The sequence below is a fragment of the Mustelus asterias genome, chromosome 21, assembly GCF_964213995.1.
Source record: "Mustelus asterias chromosome 21, sMusAst1.hap1.1, whole genome shotgun sequence".
NCBI classification, from domain to species: Eukaryota; Metazoa; Chordata; class Chondrichthyes; order Carcharhiniformes; family Triakidae; genus Mustelus; species Mustelus asterias.
The window spans coordinates 75,571,267-75,595,847 of record NC_135821.1 but is presented as its reverse complement, the minus strand read 5'-3'; the positions used below and the strand labels follow the sequence as shown (position 1 = coordinate 75,595,847).

General features: G+C 43.7%; 1 protein-coding gene across 1 annotated transcript; it reads left to right on the top strand.

Moving 5' to 3' along the window:
- Positions 1–336: 336 nt before the first annotated feature.
- LOC144509423 (schlafen-like protein 1) lies at positions 337–21,182 on the top strand. Its single transcript, XM_078238289.1, has 3 exons — positions 337–672; positions 6,755–7,432; positions 20,997–21,182. Exons 1-3 carry the CDS (start codon positions 337–339, stop codon positions 21,180–21,182), a joined length of 1,200 nt encoding a protein of 399 aa, XP_078094415.1.
- The last annotated feature ends 3,399 nt before the right edge of the window (positions 21,183–24,581 follow it).

The window sequence follows — 24,581 nt, the reverse complement described above, 5'->3', positions numbered from 1 at the left end:
CAGAAGACTGCTGGAATAATTGAATCTTGAGATGGCAAAGGTATAAATAGCAATGGATGGGCTGAATTAGGAGAGAGGTGGAAGAAGTTGTGGCAGTGAATAGTTGGTGGCCTTGCCATTGAGAGGATTGCAGAATGGAGATGTTAGCCACTGATCTGTGTCCTTTATGACTTCTCTTCCAGGTAGAGAATTTCTGCCCTTAATTAAGGGGAAATCCGGCAAGAAATTGTGGCCTTCAAATCTTGTGGGGCAATGGAAACATCAGAGACAGCACCAAACATCTAAGGGATTGCTCACACCTCAACAAAATCTGCAAGATGCTTTTTTAGTAAAGCAATGGATGATGACAATGTCAAGGCTCCTTGTTTGTCATTATTTGTGGGTAACTTAAATCCTGATTACTCCAAGGAGCTGCTGAGTTACATGCTGAAAGATTTACTCACCACGATCGACATTGTCCTGCAAAGACACGACATAGAAGTCTTCAAGAAACACAAACGAGCTCATGCATTCATCCGCCTGAAGACTGAGAGTGGAGTTCAAAATATCTTGAAACAACTTCAGGATCCTGCCATTTTGGATGTTAACAGTATGAAAGGATTAGTCGTTAAAGGGAAAACATTAAAGGTTGCCAAGAATATCCGTGACTTTTCAGAGAACACTTTTGACAAGGTAACATTTCATTATCCATTTGCATTTGTCTTCCTTTAACTCTTCCCATCGACATTTAGAGGTACCAGAAACTTGGAACAAAAATCACTCATTTGGATTGGGAATTGATGCCAAAGAATTGTGGGGGAGGATCCAAGGCAATAAAAGGGTAAATGAAAGCAAGCCAGGAAATGATACACCGATCTATTTTTTTTCTCACTGGTATGCAAATTTCTTAGCACTGATTTTCTGACTGACACTATTGTTTAACCATTGATAATTCAGTTAGTCTGTAAAAGGTCACATTTGAGTAAACTCCAGTTAGGTTTTGGAATCTGTAATGCAGGATGAAATTAGTTCAGGAGACAAGTTAGAAGACACTACTTCACACACAGGCTGGTAAAAATATGGAGCTCTGTCCCACAAGAACCAAGAGTGAGGTTAGTTCATTAAATTGGAAATTGATCTGGATTTTGCTCACCAGGGATATTAAGGGACCTGGAGCCAAGGCAGGTGAATGGAGGTTGCATAGAACGGTGGATCAGGCAAAAAGGGCTGAATAGCTTCCAGCTCCTGCGTTCCGAAGGCATGGGGTCATCAGGACCACTGGCCCAGATTCCTAAAGAGTCCATGTGCTTGGCTAATTAAATCAAATGTTTTGAGTGTGCATAAATTGCATTGGGGGGGGCGGATTTGAGTTAGAAAACATGGAAAATAGGAGCAGGAGGAGGCCATTGGCCCTTTGAGCCTGCTCCGCCATTCAGTATGATTATGGCTGATCATCCAACTCAATAGCCTGATTCTGCACCCCCCCCCCAACTCACAACCGCACCTCCCCCTCCCCCCCCACATTTCATTTGATCCCCTTTGCCTCAAGTGCTATATCTAACTACTTCTTGAAAACATTCAATGAACTACTTTCTAGTAGCGAATTCCTCAGGCTCACTTACAGGAGAGTACATATTACAGAGAAGGAGGTGCTGGAAGTCTTATCGCGCAGCAAAGTAGATAAATCCCCGGGATCTGTTGAAGTGTATCCCAGGACATTGCGGGTCCCCCTAGCTGAGATATTTGAATCATCGATAGTCACGGGTGAGGTGCCTGAAGATTGGAGAGTGGCAAATGTTGTGCCTTTGTTTAAAAAGCGCTACAGGGAAAAGCCTGAGAACTACAGGTCAGGGAGCCTCACATCTGTGGTGGGTAAATTGTTGGAAGATATTTTGAGAGACAGGATCTACAGGCATTTAGAGACGCAAGGACTGATTAGGGACAGTCAGCATGGCAATGTGAGTGGAAAACATGTCTCACAAATTTGATTGAGTTTTTTGAAGGGGTAACCAAGAAGGTAGATGAGGGCAGTGCAGTTGATGTTGTCTACATGGACTTTAGCAAGGCCTTTGACAAGGTACCGCATGGTAGGTTGTTGCATAAGGCTAAATCTCACGGGACCAGGGTGAGGTATCTAAATGGATACAAAATTGGCTTCTTGACAGAAGCCAGAGGGTGGTTGTAGAGAGTTGTTTTTCAAACTGGAGGCCTGTGACCAGCGGTTTGCCTCAGGGATCGGTGCTGGGTCCACTGTTATTTATCATTTATATTAATGATTTGGATGAGAATATAGGAGGCATGGTTAGTAAGTTTGCAGATGACATTACGATTGGTGGCATAGTGGACAGTGAAGAAAGTTATCTCCGATTGCAACGGGATTTTGATCAATTGGGCCAGTAGGCTGACAAATGACAGATGAAGTTTAATTTAGACAAATGCGAGGTGATGCATTTTGGTAGATTGAACCAGGGCAGGACTTACTCAGTTAATGGTAGGGTGTTGGGCAGAGTTACAGAACAAAGAGATCGAGGGGTACATGTTCATAGCTCCTTGAAAGTGGAGTCACAGGTGGACAGAGTGGTGAAGAAGGCATTCGGCATGCTTGGTTTCATCAGTCAGAACATTGAATACAGGAGTTGGGATGTCTTTTTGAAGTTGTACAAGACATTGGTAAGGCCACACATGGAATACTGTGTGCAATTCTAGTCACCCTATTATAGAAAGGATATTATTAAACTAGAAAGAGTGCAGAAAAGATTTACTAGGATGCTACCGGGACTTGATGGATTGAGGTATAAGGAGAGGCTGGATAGACTAGGACTTTTTTCTCTGGAGCGTAGGAGGCTTAGGGGTGATCTTACAGAGGTTTATAAAATAATGAGGGGCACAGATCAGCTAGATAGTCAATATCTTTTCCCAAAGGTAGGGGAGTCTAAAACTAGAGGGCATAGGTTTAAGGTGAGAGGGGAGAGATACAAAAGTGTTCAGAGGGGCAATTTTTTCACACACAGGGTGGTGAGTGTCTGGAACAAGCTGCTAGAGGTAGTTGTAGAGGCGGGTACAATTTTGTCTTTTAAAAAGCATTTAGGTAGTTGCATGGGTACGATGGGTATAGAGGGATTTCTCGAGGAATTAAGGGCTATGGGGAGAGAGCGGGTAAATGGAGTTGAAATCAACCATGATTGAATGGTGGAGTGGACTCGATGGGCCGAATGGCCTTACTTCCGCTCCTATGTCTTATGGTCTTATGGTCTTATGGATATGGGCCAAATGCAGGCAATTGGGTTTAGCTTAGGGGTTTTTAAAAAAAAGGGCGGCGTGGACAAGTTAGGCCGAAGGGCCTCTTTCCATGCTCTAAACCTCTATGACTCTGTGACCACTCTTTGGGTAAAGAAATTTCTCCTCATCTCTGCCCTAAATGGTCTATCCTATATCCTCGGACTGTGACCCTTGGTTCTGGACATCCCCACCATCGGGAACATCCTTCTTGCATCTACCGTGTCTAGTCCTGTTAGAATTTTATAGTTTTCTATGAGATCCCCCCTCATCCTTCTGAATTCCAGCAAACATAATCCTTACCGTCTCAATCTCTCCTCATACGCTACTCATGCCATCCCAAGAATCAGTCTGGTAAACTTTCACTGCACTCCCTCTAGAGCGAGAACATCCTTCTTCAGATAAGGAGACCAAAATTGCACACAATATTCCAGGCATGGCCTTACCAAGGCCCTGTATAATTGCAGCAAAACATTCCTGCTCTTGTATTCGAATCCTCTCGCTATGAAGGCCAACAAACCATTTGACTTTTTTACCGCCTGCTGCACCTGCATGCTTACCTTCAGTGATTGGGGTACGAGGACATCCAGGTCTCGTTGCACATTCCCCCTCTCCTAATCTATGGCCACTCGGATAGTAATCTGCCTTCCCATTTTTGCCACCAAAGTGGATAACCTCACATTTATCCAAATTATACTGCATCTGCCAATCATTTGTCCACTCACTCAGCCTGTTCACATCACGCTGAAGCATCTCTGCATCCTCCTCACAGCTCACCCTCCCACCCAACTTTGTGTCATCTGCAAATTTGGAAATATTACATTTAGATTTGTGAAGTTTCCTTTGTGATTTTTTCATTAATTAGTATCTCTTTAAGAGGCTGTCTGCCCCATTTCTTTGTTAATTTGACCCTTGTTTTGCCCAAAATAGTGGGCAGAACTTCAACAGAACAGCATACCATGATGACTCATTTTACTGCCATCACTCCCAGGCAGCAGCAAGTATATTGGCTGGAATTTTACCACTTCGCTCGCTCACATTCTCCATTGGCCTCGGGTGGGATCTTACGAGCCTCGGGCAGGCGAGGCGGTAAAATTCCCGCAATTATCTTTTAATTACTTTTGCAACATGAAACAATTCATTGTTTCCTAATAAAAGTTTCTATCGTTCTGTCCCATTTGAAAAAAAACACTGAAACTCTCCACTTAAGCAATGGCCGGGACTTAATGAATCTAGTTGTATGGAATTAAGCTGCTGTTACTTTAGCTAATTTCCATACTGTCATTTTTCACCCAAGTTATCCGAATTCCAGAATAATTCTGCAGTTTAAATCTCCAACCCCATGTTTTAATTCGTGGGTTAACTTTTGTCAAGTCGTTATAGAGTTAGTTAGGTGCATCACAGTTTTGCATCAGCTTTAAATAACTCGCAAGCTCTAACTGTTGGCTGTGTAAGTAATTTAAGCTCAGAACCACGTTGTGGCAAATACATCCCCTCTATATTTGCCTTGAGGTCATTCACACAAGTCTGGACATCACAATCCTGTTGTATGGATCTGATCTTTGCTGTACTGCGAAAGATCTTAGAATCATACAGTGCAGAAAAGACCCTTCAGCCCATCGAGTCAGCACCGACACATGAAAAACACCTGAACTTTCACCTAATCGCATCTATCAGCACTTGGCCTATAGCCTTGAATGTTAAAACGGAACAAGTGCTCGTCCAGGTACTTTTTAAAGGATGTGAGGCCACCTGCCTCCACCACCCTCCCAGGCAGCGCATTCCAGACCATCACCACCCTCTGGGTAAAGAAGTTTTTCCTCACATACCCCTGAACCTCCTGCCCCTCACCTTGAACCTATGTCCCCTCATGACTGATCTTTCAACTAAGGGGAACAGCTGCTTCTTATCCACTCTGTCCATGCCCTTCATAATCCTGTACACCTCGATCAGGTCACCTTCTCTACTCCAACGGAAACAACCCAAGCCTACCCAACCTCTCTTCATAACTTAAATGTTCCCTCCCAGGCAGCATCCTGGTGAATCTCCTCTGCACCCCCTCCAGTGCACATACATGAGACAGGATGCGATTTAACACAGACCTCCTGTTGGAAGAGAGACAAAACTAGCACCTGACCCATCCCAAAGATCATTTCACACTCGCCAGAGGACAAATCAAATGCAAGTTTGGTGTAAAGGAGAGAGCTGATTGGCTGCACACACCTTAGGAAATGGGTGGGGTGTGAGGAGAATGTACAAAAAGGTGGGAAAACAACAGGAGATGGACAAGAAATAAACAAAGATATTCTTAAATAAGTCAGGCAGGCCCTGTCAAGTACTTACATTTGAGACAAGAAGACAACAAGCCAAAATATAAGAGCAAGGTATCACAGGGGACAAGAAAGGTTGGACATGAGCTGAAAGAAAAGTGGCAGAGCACGAAGAAAAGGGGACGTGTCTTCTCTCTGTCCAACCCCAAAAACCTAACAATATCACTGTGTTTGTGTAAACATAGTTAAGGTTATGCCAGTTCATGTTGCTGCAATGTCTTTGACATTTCTGCACTATTTTGTTTGGAACTGATGAAGCCTGACATTACGTTGTACGATTAAACTGTATTTTATAAATCACATCGACAAATTTACACAAAGAAGCTTTAAATCCACTTGTTCCATCAGTGGTCCAGAATTATTGAATCCAGTTGTATGGAATTAGCGAGCCCCAGTTCTAATCCAGTTTCCCTGATTATGGTAAAGCTCATGATATTTCAGTTTATTTTTTCCTGGTTTCATGTACCCATTCAACAAGTTATGGATGAAATTTGTCCTGAAAGTCTGAGTTTCTGTTTAAAGAGCATTTGAGCAACACTAAAGAAGGTTCCAATTTTATTATGAATGTAACATCCATCAACCCCAGGGCTTAGGCTGATATCTAAAACCTATAACTAGATGACTTGCAAGAGGGAGGCAGTAGCCTATATTGGTATTATCGTCAGACTATTAATCCTGAAACCCAACTAATGTTCTGGGGACCCAAGTTCGAATCCCGCCACGGCAGATGGTGGAATTTGAATTCAACAAAAAATATCTGGAATTCAGAATATACTGATGACGATGAAACCATTGCGATTGTCGGAAAAAAAACCATCTGGTTCACTGAAACCAAAAGAGAAAATGCTGGAAAATCTCAGCAGGTCTGGCAGCATCTGTAAAGAGAGAAAAAAGCTGACGTTTCAAGTCCAGATGACCCTGCTTCCATTTGATTCACTAATGTCCTTTAGGGAAGGAAATCTGCCATCCTTACCTGGTCTGGCCTACATGTGACTCCAGAGCCATGGCAATGTAGTTGACTCTCAACTGCCCTCTGAAATGGCCTGGTCAAGGGTAACTAGGGATGGGCAATGAATGCTGGCCAGCCAGCGATGCCCATGTCCCACAAATGAATATAAAAAAAAGAGTACTGGACCTGTAACTTACTTTTGCGTTTTGACTATTCCCAGAACAGTTCTGCAGAGATGTTAAAACATGAATCCTACACTCAAGCACAAAAGGACAAGAAGAGACTGGAACAAACACAGGACACACTTGGAAGCAGTCCTGGGAAATCCAGCTACCTGACAAACAAAATCATTGATCATTTATCAACCCCCCTGAGTGGCACAAAATCAGACAGCGCCATCATTGGTGGAGAGATCTCTGGGCAGGAACGTTTATTTTATGGGGCATTGATGGGGAGTGAAACGAGGAATGTTGAATTCAAGCGAGGTGGAGGAGAATACCTGAATATGACTCTGAAGAACCACGTCAGGAAATACGTCTGTGCGTTTCTCAACAGCGAAGGGGGCAGTTTGTTTGTGGGTGTGAATGACGACGGCACCGTGTGCGGAGTGGAATGCAATCACAAAGATGAAGATCGGGTTAGACTTCTGATCGACTCAATCGTGAAAGGGTTTAAACCACCACTCTTCCCAAATTCCTACTCCATCACCTTCCTTCCAGTTATCAAGGATGGGGACACCGGAATGTTTCTGAAGGTTGTGAGGTTAACTGTGCATCCGCCCAAAAAGAATGGTGATATTTTACTGTATGAAACTGACCAAGGTGAAGTGTACATTCGCAGGGATGGCAGTATCCAAGGGCCACTATCGGGAAGTTCCATTCAGGAATGGTGCAGACAGGTAAAACACACATTTCAATGAATCATTAGGCGAGTATTTCATTCTCACGCTCCCAATCCAGTTTGCGTTTAGCCATGTAAATTATAAAATAGATCCTGTTTCTCCTATCAATTGCCTGAGTTGAGAATGAATACTGGTTTGAAAAGTCTGCCAAGCAATAAGTTTGAATAAGCTCACCCCTCACTCTTCTAAAGGAATAGAGATTAGTAAGCAGATCCAACAAGTAGTTAAGAAGGCAAATGGCATTTTGGCCTCTATTGCAAAGGGGTTGGAGTTTAATAATGGGGAAACTTTGTTGTAATTGTACAGGGTGTTGGTGAGGTCGCAGCTGGAATACTGTGTAGTTTTAGTGCCCTTACCTTAAAAAGGATAAAGTAACATTGGAGGCAGTCCAAAGGAGCTTCACCAGGCTAATTCCTGGGATGAGAGGGTTGTCCTATCAAGAGAGACTAAATAGTCTGGGTTTGTATTCCTTGGAGTTTAGAAGAGTGAGAGGTGACCTTATTCAAACATATACGATCCTGAGGGGGCTCGACAGGGTAGATAGTGAGATGTTTTCACTAGCGGGGGAGTCTCGAACAAGGGGACATTGCGACAAGATAAAGGGCCGGTCATTTAAAACTGAGATGCATCAAAATTTCTACTCGCAGAAGATGGTGAATCTCTGGAATTCTCTGCCCAAGGGTGGTGGAGGCCGGATCATTAGAAGTATTTAAAGTGGAGGTGGATAAATATTTGATAGATCGAGGAATAGAGGGCTATGGAGAAATGGCGCAGAAAAGGAGTTGAGGCTGGCATAGATCAGCCATGATTGAAGTGAATGGCGGGGCAGGCTTCAATGGCCTGGTGGCCGACTCCTGCTTCTATTTCTTGTGTTTTTGTATGAGAAAGGACAAGTATTTTCACAGTTTTGCTTCTTATAATTTGTGTGTAAATATACAGACATTTTAATTTGGAATTCTTGGATTCCACAACTTGACATTTTATCCCCCCAGGTCCTTATTTTTACTACCTTGTCCTGTTTAATCTCCTTCAAACATCCAGCTTCCAATGTATTTTGTGTGTACCTTTCCCTTGCTTTACCTTCTCCCCACAATACTCGATTAAATCTTCCTCAGTTCTGACTCAGCTCTTTTTGTGGATATATGAAATTGGCATTAAATTGATGGCCTGCCTTAACCTCGCAGGTGGACATAAAAGATCCCACTGCATTATTCAAAGAGTAGGGGAGTTCTCCCAATGACCTGTTCAACATTTATCTCAAAACCAACTCTTAAAAAAGCAGCGACGGCTGGAGTCACTGCGGAGTGAGATGAGAGGGGGTTTAAACTAATTTGTCAGGGGAGTGGGAAAAGGAGTTGTAGTCCAGAAGTCAGTGTTGAGGGTGGTGAGGTATTGGGGAAGGTATCAAGGTCAAGGGTGGGTACCGGTAGACAGGAAGGTGGGTTGAAGTGTGTCTACTTCAATGCAAGGAGCATCCGGAACAAAGTAGATGAACTTGGGGCGTGGATTGATACTTGGGACTACGATGTTGTGGCCATTACGGAGACGTGGGTAGAACAAGGACAGAAATGGTTGTTGGACGTTCCGGGGTATAGATGTTTCAGTAAGTGTAGGGAAGCTGGTAAAAGAGGTGGAGGAGTGCCATTGTTAGTCAAGGATAGTCTAACGGCTGCGGAAAGGCACTTCGAGGGGGATCTGCACACTGAGGTAATATGGGCTGAAGTTAGAAATAGGAAAGGAGCGGTCACGTTGTTAGGAGTTTACTATAGGCCCCCAAATAGTAATAGAGATGTGGAGGAAGAAATTGCTAAGCAGATTATGGATATGTGTGGGGGTCACAGGGTAGTTGTCATGGGGGACTTTAACTTTCCAAATATTGATTGGAACCTTTGTAGGTCGAATAGTCCGGATGGGGCAGTTTTTGTGCAGTGTGTGCAGGAGGGTTTCCTGACACAATATGTGGATAGGCCGACAAGAGGTGAGGCCACATTGGATTTGGTACTGGGAAATGAACCGGGCCAAGTGTTGGATTTGGTTGTGGGAGAGCACTTTGGAGATAGTGACCACAATCCGGTGTCTTTTGTTATTGCAATGGAGAGGGATAGGGCCGTACGGCAGGTACAATTGGAGGAGAGGTAATTATGATGCGATTAGGCAAGAATTAGGGGGCATAAGATGGGAACAGAAACTGTCAGGGAAAGGCACTAATGAAAAGTGGAACTTTTTCAAGGAACAAATACTGGGTGTCCTTGATAGGCATGTCCCTGTCAGGCAGGGAGGAAATGGCCGAGTGAGGGAACCATGGTTCACGAAAGAGGTGGAATGTCTTGTGAAAAGGAAGAGGGAAGCTTATGTAGGGATGAGGAAACAAGGTTCAGATGGCTCGATTGAGGGTTACAAGTTAGCAAGGAATGAGCTGAAAAAGGGGCTTAGGAGAGCTAGGAGGGGACATGAGAAGTCCTTGGCGGGTCGGATCAAGGAAAACCCCAAGGCTTTTTACTCTTATGTGAGGAATAAAAGAATGACCAGGGTGAGGTTAGGGCCGGTCAAGGACAGTAGTGGGAACTCGTGTATGGAGTCAGTAGAGATAGGCGAGGTGATGAATGAATACTTTTCTTCAGTGTTCACCAAAGAGAGGGGCCATGTTTTTGAGGAAGAGAAGGTGTTACAGGCTCATAGGCTGGAGGAAATAGTTGTTCGGAGGGAGGATGTACTGGCAGTTTTGAATAAACTGAAGGTCGATAAGTCCCCTGGGCCTGATGAAATGTATCCTAGGATTCTTTGGGAGGCAAGGGATGAGATTGCAGAGCCTTTGGCTTTGATCTTTGGGTCCTCACTGTCCATGGGGATGGTGCCAGAGGACTGGAGAGTGGCGAATGTGGTTCCTCTGTTTAAGAAAGGGAATAGAAATGACCCTGGTAATTATAGACCGGTTAGTCTTACTTCGGTGGTTGGTAAATTGATGGAAAAGGTCCTTAGGGATGGGATTTACGACCATTTAGAAAGATGCGGATTAATCCGGGATAGTCAGCACGGATTCGTGAAGGGCAAGTCGTGCCTCACAAATTTGATAGAATTTTTTGAGGAGGTAACTAAGTGTGTTGATGAAGGTAGGGCAGTTGATGTCATATACATGGATTTTAGTAAGGCGTTTGATAAGGTCCCCCATGGTCGGCTTATGATGAAAGTAAGGAGGTGTGGGATAGAGGGAAAGTTGGCAGATTGGATAGGTAACTGGCTATCTGATCGAAGACAGAGGGTGGTGGTGGATGGAAAATTTTCGGACTGGAGGCAGGTTGCTAGCGGAGTGCCACAGGGATCAGTGCTTGGTCCTCTGCTCTTTGTGATTTTTATTAATGACTTAGAGGAGGGGGCTGAAGGGTGGATCAGTAAATTTGCTGATGACACCAAGATTGGTGGAGTAGTGGATGAGGTGGAGGGCTGTTGTAGGCTGCAAAGAGACATAGATAGGATGCAAAGCTGGGCTGAAAAATGGCAAATGGAGTTTAACCCTGATAAATGTGAGGTGATTCATTTTGGTAGGACTAATTTAAATGTGGATTACAGGGTCAAAGGTAGGGTTCTGAAGACTGTGGAGGAACAGAGAGATCTTGGGGTCCATATCCACAGATCTCTAAAGGTTGCCACTCAAGTGGATGGAGCGGTGAAGAAGGCCTATAGTGTGTTAGCTTTTATTAACAGGGGGTTGGAGTTTAAGAGCCGTGGGGTTATGCTGCAACTGTACAGGACCTTGGTGAGACCACATTTGGAACATTGTGTGCAGTTCTGGTCACCTCACTATAAGAAGGATGTGGAAGCGCTGGAAAGAGTGCAGAGGAGATTTACCAGGATGCTGCCTGGTTTGGAGGGTAGGTCTTATGAGGAATGGTTGCGGGAGCTAGGGCTGTTCTCTCTGGAGCGGAGGAGGCTGAGGGGAGACTTAATAGAGGTTTATAAAATGATGAAGGGGATAGATAGAGTGAACGTTCAAAGACTATTTCCTCGGGTGGATGGAGCTATTACAAGGGGGCATAACCATAGGGTTCGTGGTGGGAGATATAGGAAGGATATCAGAGGTAGGTTCTTTACGCAAAGAGTGGTTGGGGTGTGGAATGGACTGCCTGCAGTGATAGTGGAGTCAGACACTTTAGGAACATTTAAGCGGTTATTGGATAGGCACATGGAGCACACCAGGATGATAGGGAGTGGGATAGCTTGATCTTGGTTTCAGATAAAGCTCGACACAACATCGTGGGCCGAAGGGCCTGTTCTGTGCTGTACTGTTCTATGTTCTATGAGTGTTTCCTGGACTATACATTTCAGGAAATGGTCACCCACTGACAGTGAGGGGTCAGGATAGCAGATAGATGGCCACCTGGAAGAGGCAGGAAGTACAGAAATCTTCAGGGTGTGTGTGCCACTCTCAAACTGGTACTTAGTATTGAAGACTGCTGGGAGTGACAACACACGGAAGGAGTGCAGCACAGACTATGGCACCAATGAGCAAGGATTGCATAAGGGGAACAGCAAAGATTAGAAATGCAGTCATAATAGGAGCTTCCATAGTTAGAGGAGACAGAGAAGCATCTATGTAATTGTCATTGTGAGTTCTGCATAGAATCATAGAATCCCAACAGTGCAGAAGGAGGCCATTCGGCCCATCGAGTCTGCAGCGACCACAATCCCACCCAGGCCCTATTCCTGTAACCCCACATATTTACCCTGCTAATCCCCTGACACTAGGGTCAACTTAGCATGGCCAATCAACCTAACCTGCACATCTTTGGACCATGGGAGGAAACCGGAGCACCCGGAGGAAATCCACGCGGACACGGGGAGAATGTGCAAATTCCACACAGACAGTGACCCGTGGCTGGAATTGAACCCGGTCCCTGGCACTGTGAGGCAGCAATGCTAATCACTGTGCCACCGTGCATAGCGTGTTTCCTCTCTGATGCTGGGATAAAGGACATCAAAAGTTTAAAGTAAAGTATATTTATTAGTGATAAGTAAGGCTTACATTAACACTGCAATGAAGTTATTGTGAAATTCCCCTAGTCGCCACATTCCGGCACCTGTTCACGTCAATACACCTAACCAGCACGTCTTTCAGGCTATGAGAGAAAACCGAAACACCCGGAGGAAACCCACGCAGGCACGGGGAGAATGTGCAAACTCCACATAGACAGTGACCCAAGCCGGGAATTGAACCCGGGTCCCTGGCGTTGTGAGGCAGCAGTGCTAACCACTGTGCTACCGTGATGCCCATCATGGAGAGAATGCAGATTATTCTGCAGGGGGAAGAGATTGATCCAGAAGTTGTCATAGGTGTTTGGTGTCATGGATATAGAGATGGCAGACACTGAGGTCCAATGGTCAGATTATCAGAGACGTAACGAAACAAGTTTGACCTCAAAGGTAGTAATCTCTCAATTACTCCCAATGCTATGCGCTTCTGAGTGTAGAAATAGGAAAATAGGGAGGCTCGATACATGTCTTGAGGCAGAGTGCAGAATGGAAGGCTTCAGATTGTTGGAACATTGGGACCAGTTCTGGGTTAGGAGGTGTCAGTTGAAGAGAAATGGGTTGCACTTCTATAGGACTGGGATCAAAGTGCTCATGTCAAAGTTCACTACTGTGGTTGCCGGGGGGGCGGCGGGGGGGGGGGGGGGGGGGTGGGGGGGGTCAAATTGGCAGGGGGATGGGAACAAATATTTGGATGTAGAAAAGAGGAATGAAGTGCATAAAGGAGGAGTAAGAGTTTTGGATGCTTGATTTGATTTATTATTGTCACAAGTATTAACATACAGTGAAAGGTATTGTTTCTTGCGCACTATACAGACAAAGCATACCATTCATAGAGAAGGAAACAAGAGAGTGCAGAATGTAGTGTTACAGCCATAGCTAGGGTGTACAGAAAGATCAACTTAATGCAAGGTATGTCCATTCAAAAGTCTGACAGCAGCAGGGAAGAAGCTGTTCTTGAGTCAGTGGGTACGTGACCTCAGACTTTTGTATCTTTTTCCTGACAGAATAAGGTGGAAGAGAGAATGTCCGAGGTGCATGGGGTCCTTAATTATGCTGGCTGCTTTGCCGAGGCAGTAGGAAGTGCAGACAGAGTCAATGGATGGGAGGCTGGTTTGCGTGATGGATTGGGCTACATAATACTGGAGAAGGAAGTAACTTCATATGAGAAAGGAGTAGACTAAGAAACACTATGAGGAACGCAAAGACAGGTTTAAAATGTATGTATGTAAATGCACAATGTGTGGTGAATAAGGTTGGTGAGCTGCAAGCACAGACAGCTACGGGGGATTATGTTGCAGTGACAATACTGGAAAGATGGCTTAAAATGCTGAGAACTGATGCTTAATATTCAAGGATATAAACATAGAACAGTACAGCACAGAACAGGCCCTTCGGGCCACGATGTTGTGCCGAGCTTTATCTGAAACCAAGGTCAAGCTATCCCACTCCCCATCATCCTGGTGTGCTCCATGTGCCTATCCAATAACCGCTTAAATGTTCCTAAAGTGTCTGACTCCACTATCACTGCAGGCAGTCCATTCCACACCCCAACCACTCTCTGTGTAAAGAACCTACCTCTGATATCCTTCCTGTATCTCCCACCATGAACCCTATAGTTATGCCCCCTTGTAATAGCTCCATCCACCCGAGGAAATAGTCTTTGAACGTTCACTCTATCTATCCCCTTCATCATTTTATAAACCTCTATTAAGTCTCCCCTCAGCCTCCTCCGCTCCAGAGAGAACAGCCCTAGCTCCCTCAACCTTCCCTCATAAGTCCTACCCTCCAAACCAGGCAGCATCCTGGTAAATCTCCTCTGCACTCTTTCCAGCGCTTCCACATCCTTCTTATAGTGAGGTGTTTAGTTCTAAAGTATTTAGAAAAGGTAGGGAAGAGAAAATGGAAGTGGTGTGACAATACTTATCAGGGAAGACACTGCAATGCTGGAAAGAGGTCTCCCTAGAGGGGATAAAAGATGGAATCCATTTAGTTAGAGTTGAGAAACAAACAGAAATGATCTCCAAATAGAAATACAAAAGCAAATTAGCAGGGAAATCAGCGATGTGCAAAGACTATAGAATGATGATATTGGGGGACATTAGTTAACCTGATATTGATTAGGATTGTGTTAAAGGGGTGAAGAGGGGGAGAGCTTCCTTGACCAGTATGTTCTCAACGGGAAACAGATTCAAAAGGCACCTGTGCAGAGGGATCTGGGTGTCCTTGTGCATGAGTCTCAGAAAGTGGATATGCAGGTGCAGAATGTTATAAGGAACGCAAATGGAATCTTGGCACTTATTGCAAAGGGTCTAGAGTATTAAAGTAGAGAAGTGTTGTTACAATTGTAACAAGTCCGACCTCGAGTCACTGTCTGTGTTGAGTTTGCACATTCTCCCCGTGTCTGCGTGGGTTTCCTCCGGGTGCTCTGGTTTCCTCCCAACGGTCCAAAGATGTGCGGGTTGGGTTGGTTGGCCATGATAAATTGCCCCTAGTGTCAGTGGATTAACAGGGTAAATATATGGGGTTACGGGAATAGGGCCTTGGTGGGATTGTGGTCAGTGCAGACACGATGGGCCGAATGGCCTTCTGCACTGTAGGGATTCTATAAGGCATTGGTGAGACCACACTTGGAATATTGTGTTCAGTTTTGGTCACCTTCTTTGAGGAAGGATGTGGTGGCACTGGAGGTGGTTCAGAAGAGGTTCACTAGATTGATTCCAGTTTTGAAGGGGCTGTCATACGAGGAGCGGTTGAGTAGCTTGTGCTTGTACTCGCTGGAGTACAGAAGAATGAGCGGGAATTTGATTAAGGTATATAAAATACTCAACGGGATTGGTAAAGTAAATGTTAACCAAATGTTCCCCTTTCTAGAACAGTCTTGGACAAGAGGTCATAGTTGTAGAGTAAGAGGGGTGAGGTTCAGGGCAGAGATAAGGAGAAACTACTTCTCACAGAGGGTTGTGAATCTATGGAACTCACTGCCCCAAAGTGCAGTGGACACAGAATCAATCAATGGATTCAAGAAAGAGATAGATAAATATTTGATCTAAGCAGGATAAAGGGTGATGGGGAAAAGGCAGGGAAGTGGAGTTAGGATGAGATGGAGATCAGCCACGATCATATAGAATAGCGGAGCGGGCTCGAACGGCTGAATTGCCTACTCTCACTCCTAATTCTTATGTTCCAATGTAACCGAACGAGGAAGGAGGCATTGATTGAGTTGGTGCTGGGGAATGAAGTGAGCCAAGTGCTTCCTCTAGGGGAGCATTTGTGTAAGAGTGATCATTATATCATGAGGTTTAGATTAGCAGTGGCAGAGCAAGGAACAATCTAACTTAGAACTTTGAAATTGGAAGAGGGCTAACGTCAATGAGATGATAGAATATCCAGCCAAGGTAAAATGAAGTCAAAGATTGACAGGAAAATTCCATAACGGAACAATGGACGACTTTTAATGGGAGTGATATTTCAAGTATAGGCTAAGTACATTCTGGCATGGGAAAAAAGCAGGGAGACCAAAACCAGGACGTCAAGGATGACAAGGGAAATAGAGAGCACGATGAAACAAAAGGTGAGGGTACAATCTATGTTAGCTGAATTCTTCAAGTGAGAATGAAGTCAAATAACAGAAATTAAGAAAGGAAGTGAAGAGGAAAATGCAACTGGCAAAGAGAGTATGTGAGAACGCAACAGATTTTAACATAGAAGGGAACCCAAAAATCTTCTACTGGCGTGTAAATAGTGAATGGGTAAGAATAGATGGGGCAGAACCTATTAGAGACAAAATGAGTGATATAAGTTTAAAGACACTGGGCAAGGCAGAGTACTTGAAGAGTACTTTGTATCCATGTTTACTATGGGTGGGATTTTCTGCCTTCCATTTGCCTTCCTAATCCCTCGCTGTACCTGCATACTAACTTTTCTGATTCGTGTACCAGAACACCCAGATTCCTTGTACCTCAGAGTTTTGCAATCTTTCCCCATTTAAATAACACACAGTTTGTTTATTCTTCTGCCAAGGTGGGTGAATTCCCATTTTCCAACAATTATATTCCATCTGCCAATTTTTGCCCATGAACTTAACCTATCTAAATATCTTTATAGACTCTTTATGTTCTCCTCTCCTCACAATTTACCTTCCTACCTATCATTTTGTCATCAGCAAATTTAACAACCGCGCATTTTGTCTCTTCATCCAAGTCATTGATATAAATTGTAAATAGTTGGAGCCCCCAGTGGCACTCCACTGCTCATATCTTGCCAACCTGAAAATAACCTGTTTATCTCTACTTTATGTTTCCTTTTCGCTAACCAATCTTTTATGATAATATGTTACCATACCACAGGGTCATCTGGACTCAAAATGTCAACTCTTTTCTTTCCTTATAGATGCTGCCAGACCTGCTGAGATTTTCCAGCATTTTCTCTTTTAATCCTTCACTCTCACTTATCTTCATTAATCAATATAGATTGTAAAGATAACATAGGTTAAAACACATATCTTGCATCACAATGTTCTCAGTAAACACAAAGTCCCTGTAACACAACAGGCTAACTGTGGTCAGACACCCTACTCTGAAATCTAGTGGCAGATGCCACTCAATCGGTCTGCGATGCATTGTTCCTCAAACTCCCCTCCCAACCCCTCTATTGATTGTTACACGAGTGTTTTCAAATCCTACTCTCAAAAAGACACACTTTAAAATGTTCTTTTAAGCAATGTTTTCCCTCAGCTGTTTTTAATCAAGGATCCCCCTCCCGGGTTTCCAACTTTCCTTTCAAACAAGACTTTCTCTCAGCTGTTTCAGCAAGGATTCGCCTCCAGGTTTTACAACTCTTCCCTTCAGTATTCCTTTGTCTTGAATTGCCACTTGCATCCAAACTTCCACACAAACTCTCAGGTACTCGGTTCCCAACAGAATACTACTGTTTCAAAGCCTGAAAATAAGGACACCAAACCTTACAATTGCCTCAGATATGTGGCTTTTCTCGAGCCAACCTCATCAGCTCTGCAGTTCACATGTTTGACTTTAACTTCAACAAACAGTGCTCTGTTCCACTTGCAGTCCCTCTTTGTTCCTTTTTACTTCAATTTTCCAGGAAACCTCTCTTCATTCCCAAGTTTCTGGAACTAACTGTCCTGTAGCTTCTCTGGGTTTCCACTGTTGCCCATTCTTCCATGATGTGGTTTCCCTGCTTTTAGCAAAGCTGAGAGATGTTCATTCTGTCATGCATCTGCCCAGTGACAGCAGTAGTCAGCATTCAGAGGGGATGATGAGATGCTACCTTTCCCAGTAACGAGATTAGCAGGCATCCAGGCAGAATCAGGTGTAAATAGCAATCATCAGGTAACAGCTTACCTAGGTGGCTAAGGGATCAGTGGAGGTAGACAGATGCTAATTTCGAGAGTCACAGAATGTGAGATATGCAGACAGCTGAAATACAGAAAGGGGAAAACCACAAAGGAACCAGGATATAATTGTCAACACCTGCAGAAAAGCAGGCAGACTAGTTTAACATCTCATAGCTGAGAGGCCATTTTAAGATCTAACAGCCAAGAAGGCATTGTAACATCTAAGAGCTGGAGGGGCCAGTTTTACAGTTCAGGATCTGAGAGACCATTTTAACACCAAAGCAGTCATTAGAACCAAGATAGAGTAGGAACCTTCACAAAGACAGTTTAAATATCTTCACTGGACCAGGAAAAGACATTTCCCAGACTCAGTCATCTGCCTTGTATTGTATGGTGACCATTAACTGAATTCCACTCATAGGTTTATTTCATTTGGATGTTATTTGGGAACAGGAAAGTCTTTAACAGTTCAGGGATCACAGATAATATGTATGTTTTGGAACGAGGGGTAATTTCTGCATAAACTGTCGTATATTTAATTGCCTCAGAGTGTTCTAGTCCTACTCATTCTATGACACTATGTATATATGTCTTCTCTTTAATTTAATAAATAGCCTTTAGTAATTGTTGCACGATGACTGGGCTGCTATTTCTCCCTGCGGGGTTTCACATCACTCCTCACACCATTGCAAAACAAAACTATACACAGCTTGAACTGATGTTTCAAGTTGAGACGCCCTCACAAATAACATCAGTGTGGTTCGTGACACCTCTCCAGCATCCTAGCTTCAACTGCCTTTTGAGTTCAGTCAAACACTAACAAAAAGGTTTTTTTCTTAAAAGGTGGTCCCTGGTTGCTAAGCAACAGCTCATTCTTTCTCCAAGCTCGTGTTTACTTTTCCCATCGCAAACTCGCTCTCAGCACAACATAAACACAGTTTGAACTGAAACTAAAAGCCATCAACATGCAAACACCATTGTCTAACACGAATCTACCTAGAATCATACTATTTCCTACACAGAAACACTAAATTGAACCACTTAAATCTAAACCTTACTTCTAACATCCAGCAATGCAAACATAGATCACTTCAAACTACCGCTGCTTCCTGACATTTGTTTTTATATTTCTAGCTAGCTTTCTCTCATTCTCCTATTTCTCCCTCCTTATTAATATTTTAGTCATTCTTTGCTGAAGTTAAAATTCTGCCCAATCTTCTGACCTACAACTAATCTTCACAGAATTGTATACTTTTTCTTTCAATTTGATATCGTCTTTAACTTCCTTATTTAGCCATAGTGCATTCATCTCCTGAAGATTTTCTTTCTCACTAAAATACATCTTTGCTGAATGTTGTGAAACATCATCTCAAATGTCTGCCACTGCATTTCTACCGACCTACCCCTTAACCCAATTTCCCAGTTCACTTTAACCAGCTTCATCTTCATAGCTTTGTAATTGCCTTTAAATTTAAAACACTAGTTTCAGACCCACTCTTCTCTCTCTCAAACGGAATGCAAACTTCTATCAGTGCTAGAGGCTCATTTACCAAGAGGTCATTAGTTAATCCTATCACATTGCACATTACCAGATCAAGAATAACCTGCTTTCTGGCGAGCTCTTCAACAATTGCTCTTAGAAATTGTCCCAATAAGATTCTATAAACTCATTCTCCAGGTTACTTTTACTGATGTGATTCGTCCAATTTTTGTGCAGATTAATATTACCCATGAAAATTTCAGGGCCTTTTTAAAGCCCCCATGGTTTCTTCTGATATACCCCAACCCTCAGCGTTGTGACTGTTAGGAGGTCTATAAACTACTGTTACAACTGACTTCCCTTTGCTATTTTTATTTATCTCTACTGAAACTGATTCTACATCTTGATCTTTAGAACTGAAGTCATCCCTCACTATTGTACTAATGTCATCCTTAATTAACAGAGCTACCCCACCACCTTTTTCTAGATTCCTGTCCTTATGAAATGTCATGTATCCCTGAATATACAGGTCCCAGCACTGGTCACCTTGCAGCCATGTCTCCGTAATGGCTATCAGGCCATACAAATATACTTGTATTTAAGCTGACAATTTTGATCTGTATTGTTATGAATGCCAGCCAATGCGTTCAGATACAGAGCCTTGAGTTTTGTCTTTTTGTAAACTCCAACCTTATCTGCTGTTGCAGTCTTAAATTTGTACCATCTATTCATTCCTGCCTTGCTCTGATTCATTACTCTTATTGTTACCTTGCCTGGTCCTTTTATTTGCGTCATCTTTGCTCCTGTGATTCCTTGTCCCTACTATTTAGTTTAAAGCCTTTATATTGCCTGAGTTATCCCACTCTCCAAAACACCGGTCCCAGCGTGGTTTAGGTGAAGATCATCCCAACAATACAGCTCCCACTCGCCCAGTATCAGTGCTAATTCCCCCTAAATCAAACCCCATTTCTCACACATCAATATTTAAGCCTCTTAACTCTCTAATCTGATTTACTCTATACCACTTCCCTCATGGCTCAGGTGATCATTATCGTTGAAGTGCTGCTTTTTTGATTGAGCCCCAGTCTGCTAATATTCCCTCTGTATAACCTCTTTCCTAGGCCTGTCAATGTCATTGGTTGCCATGTGGATCAAGCCAATTGGATCCCCCCCTCCCCTCAACCCCACTGCAATTTCCTCTCCAGCATAGGTAAGGTGTATCACCAAAGTCTTTTCCCCGGGGTAGGGGAGCCCAAAACTAGTAAGCAGAGGTTTAAGGTGAGAGGGGAAAGATTTAAAAGGGATCTGAGGGGCAACTTTTTCACACAGAGGGTGGTGCGTACATGGAATGAGCTGCCAGAGGTGGTGGTACAATTACAACATTTAAAAGATATTTGGACAGGTACATGGATAGGAAAGGTTTAGAGGGATATGGGCCAAATGCAGGCAAATGGGACTAGTTCAGTTTAGGAAACCTGGTCGGCATGGATCAGTTGGGCCGAAGGGCCTGTTTCTCATTGTATGTCTCTATGACTCTCTGACATCACCCCTTTAATTTTGTTTCTGAATGGGGATTCCAACCCGCCCTGTTCTTTCAAATCCTCATTTCCTCTTGCTGGTTACTGCCCTGCTTTTCGCTGCTGTATGTTTTAAGTAACTGTACGCAAAGTTATATTTTTTTTAATTCTCTCTCTCTCGAGAAATGGACAACAGAAATGAAGAAATTGCAGGACAGAATTGACAGTCTGGTGAAGGTAGAACATCGTCTGCAGGAAGAAGTTCGCCAGCAGCAACAATCCATCCTGGAATTACAACAGTTACAGCAAGAGCTACAAGCAATGAACTCGGACAAGGCGGCCATATCCAATCTCTGCTGCGTTATCTAACAACATGGGACATCCAGCCAGCCCAGAGGAGGACAGCTACAAATTCTGATCGAAGATCTTACTAGAATCGACGAGGGAAACAACCATAAAGCAAGCAGCTCGGAAATGACAGTTTAATAAAAGCACTGCCGCACTCCTGAAATTCTCAATAGGCCTCAAAAGGATTAATATGGTGCTCCAGATTTCAGTATGGTTTGTATTCAGCTTTGTCACTATTGATATTTGGGATTGAGATTCCAAGTATCCTGTGGTCAAGACTTTAATTTCCTACTCCCCACAGCGATGCAACACGAACTGGTACAACCCAGGTTTAATTATCACCCCTAATGCCAGTACTAAGAGCTTTCTGTTCCAGCCTGTTAGGGTGTATATAAAACCTTGGGTAAGTTGATCCGTATTCTGCAGCTTGACAGCTAAATCCTGCTCTTTGGCAGTCAAAAGAAAGACCAGCACTTGAATTTATCATATCTTTAATGTGGTCAAATTTCCCAAGACGTTTCCTTAGCAGCATTCATCAGACAAAATGGAACAGAGCTCACACATTAATACAGATGATAAAAAGCTTGGTCAAAAAGATAGGGTTTAATGAATGACTTAATGGACAGGTTAAGGAGGGAATTCCAAGCTCAGGTCTTCAAGAGCTAAGGACACATCACCAATGTTGGAGGAATGAAAACTGATGATGAGCAAGAGGTGGAGATCTTGTTCATTGAGATGGGGAGGGGTAAAGTCACATAATCATCAAAGGTAAGGATTGAGAATTTTAAAATGGTAAAGTTGCGAGACTCCCGAGCTAGTGTAGGTCAGTTTAGCAAAGGGATGATGGGAGAATGGGACCAGATGCGATTTGGGGCTGGCAGCGGTTTGGATATGCCCATGTTTAACAAAATATGCAAGTCTGGACAAGACCAAGAGACTATTGGAGTAGTCAGTGTGCCGCAGGTCCAAAGTGTTTTAGAGATGCAGATATTTTTGCAAATAGACATCTGTGCACAAAGGAACAGGAGCCATGGTTGTGGTGGAGGGGCAGATAAGGGCAAAGCAAATATCCCTCATATTCACCAAAGCCACCTTGTTCAACAGGCAATGCTGACGCTTCTCCCAGAATGGTAATTATATTATGTAAATTAAGGCAATCACATTAAAATGTTGTTCACGTTCTATTTGAGGCATGTCAGAAATATTTTTTGTTCATTCATGGGCGATGGCTGTCCATCCCTAATTGTTCTTCAGAAGGTGGTTGGGAGTTCCAAAATTTTGACACAGTATCGGTGAAGGAGGTGGCGATATTGTTTCAAGTCAGGAATGTGTGACTTGGTCAGAAACTTGCAGGATTGCTGCTTGCACAGTGACACAGTGGTTAGTACTGCTGCCTCACAGCGCCAGGGACCTGGGTTCGATCCCAGCTTGGGTCACTGTCTGTGCGGAGTCTGCACATTCTCCCGATGTGTATGTGTGGGTTTCCTCCCACAGTCCGAAAGACGTGCTGGTTAGGTGCATTGGCTATGCTAAATTCTTCCCCCAGTGTACCCGAACAGGCGCCAGAGTGTGGTGACTAGGGGATTTTCACAGTAACTTCATTGCAGTGTTAATGTAAGCCTACTTATGACACTAATAAACTTTAAACTAGTTCTTCTACATGGTAAGGGTCACAAGTTTGGAAGATGCTGTCAAAGGAGCCTTAGCAAGGCTGGGGAAGCAGTTATATTTCAATGTTGAGATTAGCAATGTTACATGGATTGCCGTTGGTATACACTGCTGTCATGGTGCATTGATAGTGGAGTGAAGGTCCATAAACGCTGCTTTGTCAAACGTATTGAGTGCTCTTGGAGTTGCACTCATCCAGGCAAGTACTGGGTATTCCATTACACTTCCGACATGTGCTTTGTCGAACGTAGACAGGCTTTGGTGAGTCAAGAGGTGACCACTGACCTGCTCTTGTAGCCACATTATTTATGTCAGAGAGTCATAGAGGTTTACAGCATGGAAACAGGCCCTTCGGCCCAACTTGCCCATGCCGCCCTTATTATTTTTTTTTAAAACCCCTAAGCTAATCCCAATTGCCCGCATTTGGCCCATATCCCTCTATACCCATCGTACCCATGTAACTATCTAAATGCTTTTTAAAAGATAAAATTGTACCCGCCCCTACTACTACCTCTGGCAGCTTGTTCCAGACACTCACCACCCTCTGTGTGAAATAATTGCCCCTCTGGACACTTTTGTATCTCTCCCCTCTCACCTTAAACCTATGCCCTCTAGTTTTAGACTCCCCTACCTTTGGGAAAAGATATTGACTATCTACCTTGTCTATGCCCCTCATTATTTTATAGACCTCTATAAGGTCACCCCAATGCCTCCTACGCTCCAGAGAAAAAAGTCCCAGTCTATTCAGCCTCTTCTTATAACTCAATCCATCAAGTCCCAGTAGAATCCTAGTAAATCTTTTCTGCACTCTTTCTAGTTTAATAATATCCTTTCTATAATAGGGTGACCAGAATTGCACACAGTATTCCACGTGTGGCCTTACCAATGTCTTGTACAACTTCAACAAGACGTCCCAACGCCTGTATTCAATGTTCTGACCGATAAAACCAAGCATGCCGAATGCCTTCTTCACCACTCTGTCCACCTGTGACTCCACTTTCAAGGAGCTATGAACATGTACCCCCTCGATCTCTTTGTTCTGTAACTCTCCCCAACACGCTACCATTAACTGAGTAAGTCCTGCCCTGGTTCAATCTACCAAAATGCATTACCTCACATTTGTCTAAATTAAACTCCATCTGCCATTCGTCAGCCTACTAGCCCAATTGATCAAGATCCCGCTGCAATTGGAGATAACCTTCCTCACTGTCCACCGTGCCACCAATCTTGATGTCATCTGCAAAATTACTAACCATGCCCCCTATGTTCTCATACAAATCATTAATCTAAATGACAAATAACAGTGGGCCCAGCACTGATCCCTGAGGCACACCGCTGGTCACAGGCCTCCAGTTTGAAAAATAATTTTCTACAACCACCCCCTGGCTTGTCAAGAAGCCAATTTTGTATCCATTTAGATACCTCACTCTGGATCCCGTGAGATTTAACTTTATGCAACAACCTACCATGCGGTACCTTGTCAAAGGCCTTGCTAAAGTCCATGTAGACAACATCAACTGCACTGCCCTCATCTACCTTCTTGGTTACCCCTTCAAAAAACTCAATCAAATTTGTGAGACATGATTTTCCACTCACAAAGCCATGCTGACTGTCCCTAATCAGTCCAGTTCAGTCAATGGTGACTTCTCATAAAATGTTGGTGATGGAGCATTCAGCAACGGGTAATGCCATTGAACATCGAGAGGAATTGGTTAGACTGGCATGGTTGGAGATGGTACTTGCCTGGCACTT

Coding starts and splice junctions, on each gene's coding strand:
- LOC144509423 (XM_078238289.1), top strand. CDS start 337: ATGGATGATGACAATGTCAAGGCTCCTTGTTTGTCATTATTTGTGGGT. Junction 673..6,754: donor CAGAGAACACTTTTGACAAG/GTAACATTTCAT, acceptor GACTATTCCCAG/AACAGTTCTGCAGAGATGTT. Junction 7,433..20,996: donor TTCAGGAATGGTGCAGACAG/GTAAAACACACA, acceptor CTCTCTCTCGAG/AAATGGACAACAGAAATGAA.